Source organism: Sciurus carolinensis, chromosome 16 (assembly GCF_902686445.1).
Source record: "Sciurus carolinensis chromosome 16, mSciCar1.2, whole genome shotgun sequence".
Classification (NCBI taxonomy): Eukaryota; Metazoa; Chordata; class Mammalia; order Rodentia; family Sciuridae; genus Sciurus; species Sciurus carolinensis.
The window spans coordinates 42,869,928-42,885,267 of record NC_062228.1 but is presented as its reverse complement, the minus strand read 5'-3'; the positions used below and the strand labels follow the sequence as shown (position 1 = coordinate 42,885,267).

Below are 15,340 nucleotides of genomic sequence, written 5' to 3'. Positions count from 1 at the left end.
GCGAGCCCACAGACGAGAACAGGCAAACGGAACAGGGAAAACACCAAATGCACATTTATTAAGCTCAAGACGTGGACACCCGGGCGCCGGGGGCGGGTCTTCGGGGAGGAGACGAGGGGGTGCAGGGGGCGGCACACGGGGATCTGGGGGCGCCGGGCGTGGACTCCCGGGTCCCAGGAGCAGGAGGCCCGAGTCCCTGGGTCTGGGATGCAGACGGGCTCTTTGGGGGATCGTCGTTGCCAAGGCCTGGGGAGGGACAGCGGGGTGCAGCGGCTCCAGCCTTGGGGTGGGTGGGGCGGCTCATTCGGGGGAGCGCTCCCCGGCGCAAGGCTGGGGTCCCCACCGCCTTCACCCGGTCCTCAGGCTCCCGCGCTCAGGCAGGGACAGCTGTGGAGGTTCCCGGGCGCTGTCCTTACACGCCGCCACCGCCAGGGGCTGCGGAAAGAGGAGGGGCGCGTTAGCAGGGACCTGGGGGGTACCGCGGGTGTAGGCGGGGAGTAGCCCCTGCGCGCAGCCACAGCCGTGGGCCCCGGGTCCACAGCCACCGTGGAAGTCAGAGTCCCCAGGGATTTCACCCCGGAGCGAGCGCTGGGGAGCTTTCGTGTCCCCCAGCCCCTCCCCGCCCCGCTCCCCCCACCCCCTAACACCTGATCCCTATGGGGACACCTCAGGGGCTGCCAAAGAGAGCCCACGCAGTTGCGATGGGGCGCGGAAAGGGAACCTGGGTTCCAGGGCGCGTCCCCTGCCAGCGAGGAAGACCCCCCTCTACAGCCCAGCCTCCTACACCCTCCTCCGCGCTTGAGCCCCGGGTCCCCAACGTGTCGACACCACAGACTCCCCAAGTTCTCTCCCACTCCAGACCATCCTTCAGCGGGAAGGGTCAGAATCCTGCAGGGATTCTTAGATGGCTCCCCAGGTGCCAGGGCCAGCACCCCGCATCCACAGAGCGCAGCAGTGCCGTTCTTACAGATCGTCAACAGAGCAGGAAACAGACGTGAAAGTCGACACCCAACTCCCCCCAAAACGGCAGCTCCCAAGCTCCTCCCCTTTTTCAGTTCTAAGAATTTTATAAGAGGCAGAGAGATTCCCAGCTGATTTTCCTTTTTAACAGTCCCTGGGAAGGATGCAGTTCCCCTCAAAACAGGTCGAGATATTTTTACATAATTAAAATTAACACCCCCCAAGGGGCCACACGCCTCCATCTGCGTGTTGTTCTCCCGCTGCATCCTCACCCCCATCTTCCCTGACGCTTTCCGCCCACCCCCCTCCACACCCCTCCTCCAGCCTCCAGCCTCCACTTCTCCTTCACTTCTTCCCAACACCTCCATCCCCCTCTTCTTCTATCCCTTCCTATCCTCCTCCTTCCTGACCCCCCACACCCTCCTATGCCTCCATCTTGTTTCTTACAATGAATTTTAAAATATTTAAAGATATTTAAATATTTTATCCCCTCCCTCACCCGGGATTGAAGCAGGGGAGCTAACCACTGAGTCACATCCCCTGCCCTTTTTAATATTTTATTTAGAGACAGGGTCTCACTGAGTTGTTTAGGGCCTTGCTAAGTTGCTAAGGCTGGCTTTGAACTGCTGATCCTCCTGCCTCAGCCTCCGGAGCTGCTGAGATGACAGGTGTTTGCCACCAGGCTGCCACCTTTTTGTTCTTTTGATACAATTATTCAGAAACACACCCTCTCTCCCTCTCTCCCTCCTTCTCTTTCCTTCCCTTCTCTCTTCTCCTGAGTCATTTCATCCTAGGTCGCCCAGCTGAACAATAAAGTCTGGAACACACCCTCTTCTCTTTCCTTCCCTACACCCTCAACTTCCTTCATTCCTACTGGCCTGAAATCCTTCTCCCATATGGGGCCCCTCTCTTTGCGGGGTGTGGCTTTCTTCCTTGGGAAATGAGCTCCTCCTTGCTTTGGGGGGCTTATGCATTTGTTTCTGGGGGTTTTGTGGACTCTTTAGGACCTTTGGGGTCCTACAGTCCCTGGGGGCTTAGCATCTTCCATCTGGGAGACTCGGCCTCCTATGGAATAGTCCTCCCTCCCGGGTGCAGCCACCAGGACCCCACTCCCTGCTCCATGCACCGCAGGGGGACTTGCAAGGACATCACTTTTCCGCTGCCACTCAACAACCTCCCAGAACCGCGATGGTTGTCGCCTCACCTGAGGAGGGAAGCTCCGACTTGCAGGATTTGCATGTTGGGCTGTGGAGGCAAAGAGAAGAGAGGAGTGCGTGAGGAGGCGGCAGCCCCAGGCCCTTCCGCTGCGGGAGCACCGGGCCCCGGCCACGCCCACCCCGCCCGCCCCCGGCCGCCAGACCTCTCAGACCTGGAGTCCGCCTTCCTGCACTTGACCTTCTTGCCTGTTGGGAGAGAGAGCAACACAGACAGGACAGAGGACAGAGGGCGGGGACGGGAGCCAGCCCGGGACAGCAGGCAGCGCAGGGAGGACCAGACTTACTGAGGATGATGATGATGCCCAGCACGAACATTATGGTGGCCAGAGTCATTCCCACGGTCTGCACTGTGGCGTAGTCTAGGGAGACGACGGGGACATCAGGGCGGGCCAGTACCTCAGCACCCCACCTCAGGTCTGGCTCAGGCTGCCCAGCCAGGGCCCAGAACCCAGGGATGCTGCAGGCCACGTGGATGTTCCTCCAGGAGGTTCCCAGGAGGACTCGGAGCATGGGCTTGGGCAGCTCCCCTGGGCCTCTCTACCCACGCCTCCCCTCCCCTCCCCTCCTTTTCTCTCCTCTCCTGCCCTCCCCTCTGCAGTGAATACACACACACACACACACACACACACACACACGCCCATCCAGGTGGCCCACCTGGGCTGTGATCTTACTGCACCACCCTGCCCCCACCCACAGGCACAGGGACCCTGTTAACAGCTGAGTCAGATCACAGATTGCCTCAGCTCAGAGCCCTCCCTGGCCTCCGGTGCTCTCCAGGTAAAAGCCAAGGTCCTCACCACAGCCCCGAGGTCCCTGTGTGATCTTGATCTTCTTCCTACTCAAGGCTCACCCCCACTCCCGCTCCAGCTCTCCCCAGCGGTCCTCACCCCTGCCAGGCTGGCTTCCCAGTAGTTCCTGGAGAATAGCCAGTTGTCCTGCCTCAGGGCCTTTGCACCTGCTCCCACTGCCTGAAAAACACTCCTCCTAAATATCCACATGACTTCTTCCCTTCTGCGCTTCATTCAAATGTCAGTGAAACCTCTGGCTGTCCTAGTTAGAATTTTCCCAAACTCTCCTCAATACTTGCCAGTAAACGAAGGAAGTCTTATTTCCCTTTGTAAAAAACACTCCTGTTTTATAGTCTCTTCTAAAGAATAACTTCAATTTTTCCTGAGTATCGGTCCCTCTCGTGGAAGGTAAGGTCAAGGAGGGCAGGAAACCTGGTCTGTATTGCTCACTGCAGTTCTCCAAGAGTCTGGAACACTGCTGGCACAGAGCGTGTGCCCAGCAAATATTTGCTGAAATGGGAATTTGTGGGGTGCCTGGTCTGTACCAGCAGTGAGCCAGGCCTCTGTCCTCCAGCAAGGGACTTTTGTATTGTGATTAAGCACTCCTCAATGAACCAACCAAACAAAAAAATATATAAAGTAAAAATCCAAGTCATGGCCGGGTGTGGTGCGGCTCCTTCGACCGGGAGTCAGAGAAGGCGTCTCTGGGAGCAGTCAATATTTGATCTGAGGTCAGAAAAAGGGAAAGGGGCTTGGCCAGCTATGTGGAGAGCGAAGGGAGAAATCCTCCTGGCAGAGGCATCAGTCAGTGCAAAGGCCCTGAGGTGAGAAGGAAATTGACATATTGCAGGAACAGCAAAAATGGGGGGGAGAGGAGGGTGTTCAGAGAGGACACTGAGCCAGGTCGGCCAGACCTGGGGGTAACTTCTTTGTGCTTCAGTGCCCTCGGGGTGATCGTTCAGGTAAATCCACAGCCCACACAGGTGGGAATGATGACATCTCTTGTTGACCAAAGGGCTCAGGGAGGCAAAGTCACTTGCCTAAGGCCAAACAGCAGGGAGAGGAGATTCAGGTCCAAGTGATCTGGACTTAGACGTTACTTTTAAGGGTTCCCTGCCTGCTTCTCTGATCACTTCAGGGCACTAACCCAGAGTCCTGCTGAAGCCTGAAGGAGACTCAGATCCACCCTAGTCTGGTTCTGCCCTCCATAAACCCAGCTGATGCGAACTGTACCCACATGGTCACATGGTTGGTGGCTCATGAACCATAGAGCCATAGTCGAAGCCAACTGGCTTGTGGGAATATGCAGCCACCCTTCCATCCTGCCCTAGGGTACCCCCATTGCAAAATCCAACACTCACCGTAATAAAATGGGTCAGGTTCCTCAGGAACTGTGGGAAGGAAGAGGGGGGAAATATTTCAACACTGGGTTCCTTAACATTTTTAAGGACCTAGATGGGGCCACTGGCCTAATGGTTTCTGAGTGGAAATCAGACAAAAATGTCCCTTACTCTGGATCATGTAGTTCCATGGCAGGACACAGGCCTGAAGAAGGGAGCATAGGATGGATTCCATCCCCACTCTTTCCATCATTTGGTACCATCCCTTGTGCAGTGTACGATCTACCCAACTGTCCACAGCAGTCTCTGTCCTAGATCCCCACGGAGGGCCGATGCAAGCTACGGGCTCACTCCCGGAAAAATAAACACACTCCCACTTAAATGTGATGCCAAGGGTTAACAATTCCACTGGGGGCCCACTGGATGTATCCGCTTCCCCTGTACAATCCCTAAAACTTCCCAGGCATCTGTGCGCTTCCAAGGGCAGGTGCCACAGCCACTCCTGACACCGAATCCAGCACAGGGCCGCTCTGCCGTTCTGATCCTGTGTTACTTATTTTTAAGACACCAGCGAGTTTATGATTCAAAATTGGCTTGGTGATGGTGTTCCCAGGATGTGTGTACGTGTGGGTGTGTGGCTCTCCACCACGTGAAGCATGTGCCTCCGTTAGGAGGCTCGCCCTGACTTCAGAGTCGACAGCATGAGCCTGTGAATCTGCCCTTTCCCTCCTCCATCTCCCTGGCCCAGACCTTATTCCCCTGGGGACAGCTCAGAACATCTTCCCACTCCAGAAGTCCATCCCGATGGCCCCTTATGTCTGACAGTTCTGGAGTAGGGATTCTGCGGAGGGCGTGCCAGAGGGGGGCCAGAGGGAAGTCAGGTAATGTCATTAGTGTTCTCCTCCCGCCTCCCAAGGATCAGGGAAGGGTGTCTCCCTTGAGGTTGGTTGGAGCCGTGGGATTGATTCCGGCCCATGAACTGTGAGGGGAAGTATCACTGTGAGGCTGGAACATTTAAGTGCCAGGGCAAGAGCTCTGTTTTGCCTGTGGCCTGGTGACCAGAAGGTTCAACATGGTAGCTGCTCTCATTTTCTTTGGTGAGTAGAGAATGCCCCCCACCCCAGTCAACCTGTGATGGACATCTAGCATAAGGGAGAAATAAGCCCTGGCGATCATCATCCACTGAGCTTTTTGGTACCGCTTGTTATCAAAGCAAGCTGTTGCCTAAACTGACTGATACAAGTGACTCAGAGGCAAGACCCGGACAGTATGTAAGATTGCCCTTCTCAGGTCTCTTCTAGTCTCCAAGGAGGAAATCTTATGTGGTGCTGATGGGTCTTTAATGCCTAGCAAACCTTGTTAATCTACCCTTGTTACCCAAGAGAAAACAAGCCCTGTGCTCAGAGTCTTTGGCAGGCAATAATAATACCTATGTAGAATTTTGTGACATTATCAGCTTTTCTCCTTTATTTATTTATCTAGTCAGAAATGGATAGCACTGACTCCATGCCAGAACCACTTCTAAGCACTTTACAGATGTTAACACATTTAATCTTGGCAGGAACTCTCTGATATAGGTGCTATCTTCATCTCCACTTCACAAAAAGGAGACACTGGACCCAGAAAAGTGAAATCACTTGTTTTAGATTGTTTTGATGTTTACCCTCAATTTAAAGCAAAAAAAAAAAAAAAAAACCACACTCATTTTCCATTTGTGGTGGTGATATAAAATAATGTTAATTAAATATTTTAAAAAGTGAATCCTTCAAAGGAAAAAATATTAAATAGCAGCATGGAGAACATTTGAACAGGGCAAAAAACTTGAAGGTGATCCTTAAAAGTGTCCCCATGAGGTCACAGTGTTGTAGTCACCTGTACTCTGTCTTTGCTCCTGGACCAGAGTGAGTAAATTTGTTAGGCTCTCAGAGAAGTTTTTGGGGTGCACGCATGCGTGCATCAAGGAAGGAATGAAGGAATGCGAGCCCTCCTGGGCTGCAGGAGGCTGCATCGAAGGTGGAACCGTTGGACTATCTTGCTTTTGTCTCCCAATTTTCCAAACACCCTCCTCCAAAGTGCTCAGGGACCCCTTGGGTAAGCATCTGTCCCCAAATCCTCTTCGCCTGGGACCTGAGGGCGCAGTACTCCATGCGGAAGATCTTCTGCTGGATCCTGCTGGCCCAGCAATCTGGTTCCCCAGGGTGTGGCTGGGCGAAGGGTGGAGCCAGGAGACAGAGAAGGAATGTGCACTACTCTTGGCCAGTTGCCAAGGAGAGATCGGGAAGGAGGTGGTTGCTATGGCAACGGGGGCATCTTGAGAGGTGATGGGTCCTGGTACCCCAGGCTGGCTGGGGTCCTGTGTGAAGCCGGGAGCTCGAGCCAAATTTTAACTCCCTCTCCTCCTTTTGCACCTCCCTTCTTGCCCCTGCAGGGCTGGCTTCTGGCCAAGCTGAGGGTCCTTCTGGGTGGTACTTACACATCCCCCCTTTCTGTTGCCCCTAATTCTCCTTCCTTTTCTCTGGAAGAGTGGAAAGAGACTCTTCTCCCTCCCCTTTTCTCCCCAGCAATTCATTAATTCATTTCCTGAAGCAGTTTGCAATACACAACGTGCTTTTTCCTCCCCAGGGAATTCCCAAGACCTGTGGTCCCCTCTCATGCTGTGATTGGGAGAAGCAGTGGGAGGAGGGGGAGGACTGAGGCGTCTGCCCTCCCACCTCTGCCCGTCTGCTGCCATCGATCCTGCTAACCACCACCTCTGCAAAAAGAAGCCCTGGGCTCCCGCCAGACTTGCTGGCTCAGCCCCGCCCCCTCTCCCTAGGGTGGCTTCCAGCCTCTGCAGCCCCCCCACCCCCCGCCCTGCTTCAGATTCTGCAGATACGGCTCAGTGCAGCAGCCCCTGCCTGCTGGGAAAGGGGGAAGGGAAGGAGAGAACCGAGTGGAATCGGGGTTCCCTTCACCGCCAGGGGCACCTCAGCCTCCGCCCTGCCCTCGTACTGGAAGCACTTGCCCTGTCCCCTCCCCCGCTGAAGCATCCAATTCCTGACTCCTCTGCAGCCCGCGGCTCAGCAAGGGGGCGTGCTGGGGGCAACAGTGGGAAGGAGTGTTTAAGTGGGAGCATATCTGGGTTAACGGGTGTGCAATGTAACCGTGCCGCTGGATGGGGTGGGAGGGTCAGCGATGTGCACCGCGGAGTCTGGAAGCCGCAAGTAGGTGTGGGCTGGAAGGAGGGCCCCTCACCCTATCCCACCCTCGGGGAGGTTCACTGCAGCGGTTGCAGCGCCACCCCGTGCTACCCCCTTCCTCTTCCCCCGCCTGTGGCTTGGTGTCTCTCTCCCCTTCCCTCTCCATGGTTGTCTCCATCCCTCTCTCTGAGTCTGTCTGATTTTCTCTCCCTCTCTGCATCTCCGGGTGCAGCTCTTTACCTCTCCCCTCCCCTCTCTCCCAGTCTCTCGGCGTCTCCTGTCTATCTGTCTGGGTCTCCCTCGGTCTCTGGCTCTGTACCTCCTGTCTCTCCTCTATCTTTTTTAGGTTCTCCTAGTCAATCCCTGATCAATTTCTGCTCCCACCCTTCTCTTTTTTCAGCTGTCCCTTCTTCCCTCTGAACCTGCCTGTCAGGAATTTCAGGAAACACTTGTGGTAGGAGACAGAGCTGGAAAGACAAGGGCTGTGGACCCTTCCTCCCTGCCCACCAGGGTCCTGAAATCTTCCAGAACCCCTCTGGCCGCAGACCTGCCGGTTCCCACCCTCAAAACCCATCTCTGCCCGTCTGCTACCACCACTGAGCTGGACCAGCCACCCGGTTGCCATAGCAACCGGTCCGAGCATCCTTTCTCCGGGGACTGCCACTCTCTAATCGTAGGTCCCGCACAGGGACCACATCGCAGAGGAGCAGGTGTCCGAGGCACCGCAAGGGGCGTCAAGGGGTGCGCTACAGGGGCCTCCGCCCAGGGAAGGGGCAGACATCCCCTCCTCACTCCTTCCCCTTTCCAGTACTGGAATCTCCCCACACCCTCTCTCCTAAGCTCTCAGATCCCGGAGCCTCCCCGGCGCCCACTCCCCAGGCGACGCTCACCGTTTGTGGGGGTCTGGGTTGGGGTCGCCATGCTGAGCCAGAGCAGGGGGCTGCTGGATGCTGAGGCAGCGAAGGCACGGCTGCAGCAGCTGGAAGCAGGACAGACTGATGTGGGGGGGAGATGGGGGGAGCCCTGGTGTGGGGGGGCCTGTAGCCAATGGGGGCCCGGGGAGCCCGCCCCCGTCCAGGCCACCCCCGCCCCCGCCCCCGCCCACTGCTGTCGTCCCCGCCCCTTCCCCAAGGGTGGGGGCGCCCCCTGCCGGGGCCAAGGGGGCTCCCAGGCTTTCGCGCAGAGGGACTGACAGATCAACAAAGCGCTGTCAAGAGAGAAAAGCACGTTTTATTGGAAATCTGAGAGGCATGGGGACTCAGTGAGGCAGGACTGGGAAAGGGAAAGTCTAGGTGGTGGCAGGCGCGCAGGAGGTGGGTGGGACGCATCAGGTGCCGGGGGAATCCTGTGGGGTGAAAAGGGTGAGAGGCGAGGAAGGACCTCAAGCCCTCCTCCTCCTCTTAGCCAACTTCCCACCCTGGTTTGTCGCCCCCTCTTCCTCCCTCCCTCCCCGACTCCCCAAGCCCCGTCGGAGCTGCAGGACCTGGCCGAATTCCATGGTGCCAGGTGTTTCTACCGCCTGCGGGTGGACAGACCTGATGGGGGACAGAAAGTTCGGGTGTCAGGAGGGTTATCCCTGTGGAGGGAGGGTCCGGGTGGGGCAACTCCCTGCCCTCTGGCTTCAGCACAAGCCCCTCCCTTTACACGGCCAGGGATGGCCAGGAACCAGCTCTCACCCCCAAACACCCGCAGTCTCCCCAAACTCACGGCGGATGGAGCTGCGGAAAGTTCCTTCCTCTTCATCAGGCTCCCCAGTTCTGGGAAGGGAGAGCAAGAGGGAACACGAGATGGAAAAGGCACGACAGTGGCTTCCAGAAAACCCCCAAAGACGGCCTCATCTTCCAGACAAGGGACACGCTTGGGGTACGCCCCAAATGAGGAGCGCCCAGGAGCAGTATGTGTGGCAGTCATTCCACGCAGGTAACGGTGAATACCACCGAGGATGCTGGGGAAGGGACTTGGGGTTGGGGGGTGGGGATGGTCAAAGGCACTTGGTAGACTGCCAGGAGGTGATCTGAGTGGGAAACCCAGACTCCTCATCTTGAATAAGTGACTTTCCCTCCGTGCGCCTCAGTTTTGCCATCTGCACAATGGGGGTTGATAACAGCCCCTACCTCAAGGAGGTGGTATGAAGGACAAATAAAATAACACACAAGGAAAGAGTGCCTGGCACGTGGTATAACGGCCAAAATGTGTTAGTTATTGCTAATAACGATATTATAATTCTTTTAACCTGAAGGTATTCATATGTTGGCTGTGCTTTAAATTTTTTATTTAAAGATGAATCAAAGCGCTAGGAACCAGACCCTGAGCTAAACTGGGCCGCCGTGTGAGATGATCTCATTTCACAGCGGCTCCCTCTTTATCAGCAGTTTTGTTATCATGCTGTGTGATTTTAATCTGTGGAACCGCCGGCACCGCCTTCACTGGGCCCAGAGCTTGACCAAGCAAGGCAGGAGTTTATTCACCACTTGGTCCCAGGACCTGGTGCGGGGCTTGGCACATAGTAGGTGCTTCGCACGTGTTGGTCGAAGGGTTTCTGGCTTCGGGTTGGATGGACTCCCCGTCTGGCCCCCGGCGCGCCTCCCCAGGAGGGAGGGCGGAGAGGGACTTCTTACCTCTGCTGCTGGTTGAACTTGCATCGGCATCTCTTGCCTGTGGGGGTGGGCAGAGGGGCGCGGAGGCTGAGACTGTGTCCCCTCTGCGCTCAGTCCGCGCTCTCCCTCGAGGGGGCGGGGCCGCGCGGACCGGGGCGGGGCCGGGGCGGGGCGGGGCGGGGCGAGGTGCGGGCACTCACTGAGAACGATGAGGATGCCCAGGATGAAGAGGATTCCGGCGATGGTGAGGCCTCCGATCCGCAGGGACTGGTAGTCTGAGGGCAGCAGGGAGGAGGGTGCGGGCAGGGAGAGGAGAGCGGGAGAGGAGATCAGTTGGTGGGGAGAGAAGACCGAAGAGAAGCAGAGGAGGGGGCAGGGCAGGGAGGAGGGCAGAGAGGGGTGGGACCCGGCCGGAGGCGGCGGAGGACCGGCCCTGAGCGACCGAAAGAAACTGAGTCCAAAGGAGCCGGAGCGGGCTCGGACTCAGAGCCAGCCGAGAGGAGGAGGGCGGGCCGGCACACCCGGGCGCTCCCCCGACTCCCGGAATAGATGCCGCCCCTCACCGTAGGTGAATGGGTCGTGTTCCTGTGGCGCTTCTGGAAAGAGAGAGGGAGAGGGATCCGGGTTTGGATGCTTCCCAGGACTCTGAACAGGAAGGGGCGTCGAAAGACCCTTTGGGGGCTCTACCTTCCATGGCTGAGAGTTTGGGGGCTGTTGGACCCCGGCAGGCTGCCCACCCACTCTGGGTCCTGACCGCCCCCTCCGTACTGTCCTGGGCAGGGTGGGGTCATGTCACTGCCCCAGCACCCCCGTGTACTACAGCCTGCTATGATTCCCTCAATCTGGAAGGAAGCCAAGCTCCGTCCCACTCCCACCTTTGCCTGACCTGGGGTACCCATCCTCTCCCTTCCTCCAAATGCCAGTCTGTGACTGGACCCCATGCTGGATCCCAAATGTCCTGGTACTCCAACTGCGTTCATTTAGGTAGGGGTCTCCCACTTGGTTCTCTCATGGTTTCTCCCACCCCTGCCACCCTTGAGGCTACGGTGGGCAGTGGGCTGCCCTCCGTGACTCACCTGCACTGGCCGTGGCAAGAAGACCCACGCAGAGAACCAAGATGTGACTGGCAGACGCCATTGTCCTGAGGGGACAAAAGGGTCAGGAAATGTGTTCCCTCATCCTCTCCATACTGGGGCCTGGACCCAAAGGGTTAAATCAGAGACAGTCCTGGGACTTAATCACAAAAGTGTCAGTCATCGAGCTTAGTTGCCCAAGAAACAGGGGCACCCCCTGCTTCACGGGGCAGTGCCACCAAAGCAGCTCACACAATGGGGGTCACACAACCCAGCACAGCAAGGGCAGAGGCAAGACGCACAGCCACCGGGTGGGTCTCCCCCTGGCCTCCACCTCCCCATGGCAGGCCCCAGATTCCTCAGCTCTGCCCTGACAGGGGAGGCAGGATGCCACCTCACCCCTCTGCAGAGACAGACACACTGTGTGCAAGACAGCAGGACACACCCTAGTCCCACCTGCCTGCACACCGCAGCCTCCAGGCCTCGCTGCGTCCCAAATGATCCCAGCTCTCCTGCCCTCGGCTGCCTGCCCGCTCTCCGCCCGCTCTCGGCCTGACCCTGGGTATAAATATCTCCCACTTCACCCTGGAAGAATCCGCCTCGCAGAGGCCACCATGGCAACAGCCTTCCCCCCACCAACTCGGGGGTCATGCACCACCCTGGTGGGGTGAGGCCTGGCCACCACATCACCCTCAGGGTAAAGCCACCCCTTCTCCACTCCTGGAAACCACGAGGGAAGAGGGAAACAGCCCCTCCACCCGCCCCTGGGTGACATCTTTTATAACCAGACAACACCAGACAAGTGACGTGAGGCCCAAGCTAGCGGGACTGAGAGAGAAGACAGATGCCAGGGGCAGGACACACACACACACACACACACACACACACACACAGGGTGGGTGGGGCTGGAATGGGAGACAACACCCTCTCCCCACACTGCTGGGGGCAGAATGTGGGGTGTAGACAGCGACACACACGCTCCTCCTCCAGGCTGCCAGTGCCCAGCAGTGTGGCAAGCAGACCTGCACAGGGGTGACCACGCCACACCCAGCCAGGGGGCTCACGCAGTAGCCGGGGGAGGAGTCGCACCCTGATTCCCAGCCATAGGAACCCCACTGTCCCCACACTCTCCTCCCCCTAGGGTCAGGCCTGCCTGGGAAGCCACCGGCTGGCCACTCCCGCTCCCAAAATAGGCTGCCCAGGCAGGAGTGGGAAAACGTCTGGGGGGGACGCTCACCCCGATCAGGCTGTCCCCTGCCGAAAGAAGGCCCCCAAGTGTCCCGTGGTGCCCTGGGGGCTGAGCACTTTGGACCCCCTGGCCCAGAGCTGGACGCTCCGCCCCCCGCAGGCTCCCCTCCTGGCCCCACCCCACCCCTCCCCTCCGCAACCAGCAGCTGTAACTGGAGCCCGGGCTGGAGGGGGGCCAGGGGGCGGCCCCCAGCCCAGACCGCCCTGGCCCGCTAGGTTAACTCTCTCAACTCAGAGGGCGAAACAGCAGGGGCCCGTGAGGGACGCCCGGCACACGCAGACACAGGCACACGTGCACACACGCGTGCACACGGCAAGCCTTGGCGTGGAGCTCCTGGCAGTGGAGCTGGGGCGGGCGAGTGATCTCCAGGCTGTGCTCTGGGAATCTGCTGGTGCTTCGCAGGCCACTGCCCCCTGACCCCCGCGTCTCTATTGTCCCTGACAGTGCCACAGGACGGTTGGGGGGAACTTTACTTGCGTGTGTGTGTGTGTGTGTGGTCTGCTGCCGACTGTGAGCTTCACCAGAGATGCACACCCCACACACACACAACACCGCCAGAGAAACCCGAAGACACACACACAGCCAGCACCTCTCATACCAGACCCCAAACACCAGGAGGGACACCCTGCCTAGACGCACACACCCTTCCCCGTGACACCCGTAGAGACACAGTCAAGACACAGCCTCGCATCTGTCCGCTCGTGCAAATGGAAACAGAGATCCACACTGTGCGAAGACCCCTCACGAATGGCCTTACAGCAACACACCGGTACACACGCAGCACACGTGAACTCGTTCACTGCTACACACGCGCAAGGGGAAGCCACCTGTCGAGGAGCCCGGCAGAGGACCAGCCACTCCGCAGCCCACACAGGGGCGGCGGGCACACGGGCCTCAAGTGTGCAGACCTACAGTGCGCTCACGTGCCCAAACCACAGCTGCGCGCTGAAGCCTGAGGGGGCCTTTCCCTGAGAGCAGGAGGCCCTGGACACCCAGGGAAACGGCTCTGGTGTCCTTGTGGGCAGGCCAGGCTCACAGACCCTGGGGACAGAAGCACCTGGAGTCAGGTCTAGACTCGGCACTCACGACTGTGTGACTTTGGGCCGCCCTCCTGACTGCTCTGTGCCTCAGTTTCCTGCACTAGATGATGGAGACGCGGCTGAGGTTGTATATGCCACCCCAGCTCTGAACCTGACCTTGTCTCATTTTCAACTCTGCTTCACAGACGAGGAAACCGAGGCTTAGCTAGGTGGAGCTAATTCTCCTGAGGGCCCCCTGGTGGCTAAGGACAGAAATGCCCCTGCCCTCAACAGTCAGCACCTGCAGGGACACTGCAAGGTGCTCCCAGGCAGGCACAGGTGTAGCCCTGACACACCCATGTGAGTGTCCACACACACACACACACACACACACACACACACACCTGGCTTCAGAGGACCCAGGAGGCTTCAATAGGCTCCCTCATCCCTGCCTGCTGAGTCCTCTTAGCCTCTGCCCCCTGACCCTGCATGCCAGGGTCATCAGCTGGCCCTGGTTAATGATAACCTGGTGTTTACACAGCACTGGGGAGGAGGGACGGGACAAAAGGGGGCAGTTGGGAGGGGGCGCCTGGCCCACTCTTGGCCACCCAACTTCCCTCCCTCCTGGGGCCAACCTGGGAGCATAAACTGACCCAGGGAGGAACGGCTCAACCCTTTCTAGCTGTGTGATAGTGAGCAAATGACTTAACTTCTCTGTGGCTCCGTTATTCCATCTGTAAAATGCAGATAATAATATTCACCTCAGAGGAAGTTGGGATGATTTTGTAAAACAATCCCTGTAAAACCAGAGAAAAAGCTGGACACATAGTAAATGATTTTAAAAAAATGTTAGCTGTCGTTATTATTGTCCATGCCATTCCTTCTCATGGTAAAGTGGAGGGAGAACCCCGCTGGGTTGACCCTCTGTGTGTGGGCACAGGCCTGCCTCTGGGCCCTGCATGTCCCTGGTACTAAGATCTTTATCTGCACTTTCAAAGTCCCAGTAAAGAGGCTTATCATGTTTGCTTTTCAGCAAAGGAAACCGAGCGCAGAACTAAGACCTGGACCTAGAGTTCCTCCCCAAGCCCACTACCACTTTGGGGTGCCCACCTTGAGCTGAGCCCCAGGAGGGTGAGTGGCCTCTATCTTCTCACTGAGTCCTCTCCTCATGCTGGAAGTGGGTGTTAAGAATGTTCCCATTTGATGGATGGGAAAAATGAGGACCAGAGAGGTTGACTGACTGACTGGAGGTTACAAGGGAATGGGATGGACCCAGATCTGTGTGACCTCAAGCTGGTGCTGTTAAGCCCAGTCTTCTGGAGGCATACCCCAGTGGCAAGAGAGGAAGTGTGTTCCTCAGTCTCAAGGGTGAGTCTCCTGGTCCTGGGCAATGAGGTGGTACAGACTAGTGGTCAGGGTTAGAGCTGATGGGCACCATAAAACTAATCATTTAACCTCCTGGTTCCTCAGTTTGCCTATCTGTAAAGTGGGGATAATAATCCTGCCCGCCTCACGGGGTTACTGGGGAAACTGAGTCAAGCCGTGAAAAGAATGGCACATAGTAAATGCTCAGTAAGCACTATTACTACGTCAGGTTAGGCAGCAAGTATCATTTTATTTAATGGACAGAATCGATCCACATTACTAAAAGCTTAGTCCAAATCAAAACTGTTCATTATCTACATATCCATGAATTCTGATCTCTGAGGACAAAATCTGACATAACCTGGAGCCAGCTGCCAGCTGGATTTGAATCCTGGCTCTGCCTCTGGCTTGGACACCTGGAGCTCAGGTTACTTGACCCCTGCCCTCAGTTTCTCAGGCTGTACACTAGTCATGAGAATAGTACCAACCCCAGAGGGCTGTGGCCAGAGGAGTCAATAGATGAACTGTTAGGACTAGGTTTGTTGCAAAGTAA

At 57.2% G+C, this 15,340-nt stretch overlaps 2 protein-coding genes across 5 annotated transcripts; both read right to left on the bottom strand.

Moving 5' to 3' along the window:
* Positions 1-31: 31 nt before the first annotated feature.
* On the bottom strand, positions 32-8,487 carry Fxyd7 (FXYD domain containing ion transport regulator 7). 2 transcript variants are annotated; one of them, XM_047527692.1, is made up of 6 exons: positions 8,375-8,487; positions 4,327-4,356; positions 2,462-2,536; positions 2,321-2,363; positions 2,165-2,205; positions 32-435 (listed from the first exon to the last, which is right to left on the bottom strand). In XM_047527692.1, exons 1-6 carry the CDS (start codon positions 8,403-8,405, stop codon positions 413-415), a joined length of 243 nt encoding a protein of 80 aa, XP_047383648.1. In that variant the 5' UTR covers positions 8,406-8,487; the 3' UTR covers positions 32-412. The 2 variants fall into 2 exon arrangements, with proteins under 2 accessions (XP_047383648.1, XP_047383649.1); XM_047527693.1 differs by having other exon boundaries at positions 2,330-2,363.
* Positions 8,488-8,694: 207 nt separating this feature from the next.
* On the bottom strand, positions 8,695-12,518 carry Fxyd1 (FXYD domain containing ion transport regulator 1). 3 transcript variants are annotated; one of them, XM_047527672.1, is made up of 8 exons: positions 12,392-12,518; positions 11,158-11,222; positions 10,645-10,677; positions 10,282-10,356; positions 10,103-10,139; positions 9,192-9,241; positions 8,968-9,019; positions 8,695-8,829 (listed from the first exon to the last, which is right to left on the bottom strand). In XM_047527672.1, exons 2-7 carry the CDS (start codon positions 11,216-11,218, stop codon positions 8,997-8,999), a joined length of 279 nt encoding a protein of 92 aa, XP_047383628.1. In that variant the 5' UTR covers positions 11,219-11,222; positions 12,392-12,518; the 3' UTR covers positions 8,695-8,829; positions 8,968-8,996. The 3 variants fall into 3 exon arrangements, with proteins under 3 accessions (XP_047383628.1, XP_047383627.1, XP_047383629.1); XM_047527671.1 differs by lacking the exon at positions 12,392-12,518 and adding an exon at positions 11,615-11,842; XM_047527673.1 differs by lacking the exon at positions 12,392-12,518 and adding an exon at positions 11,611-11,700.
* Positions 12,519-15,340: the final 2,822 nt, after the last annotated feature.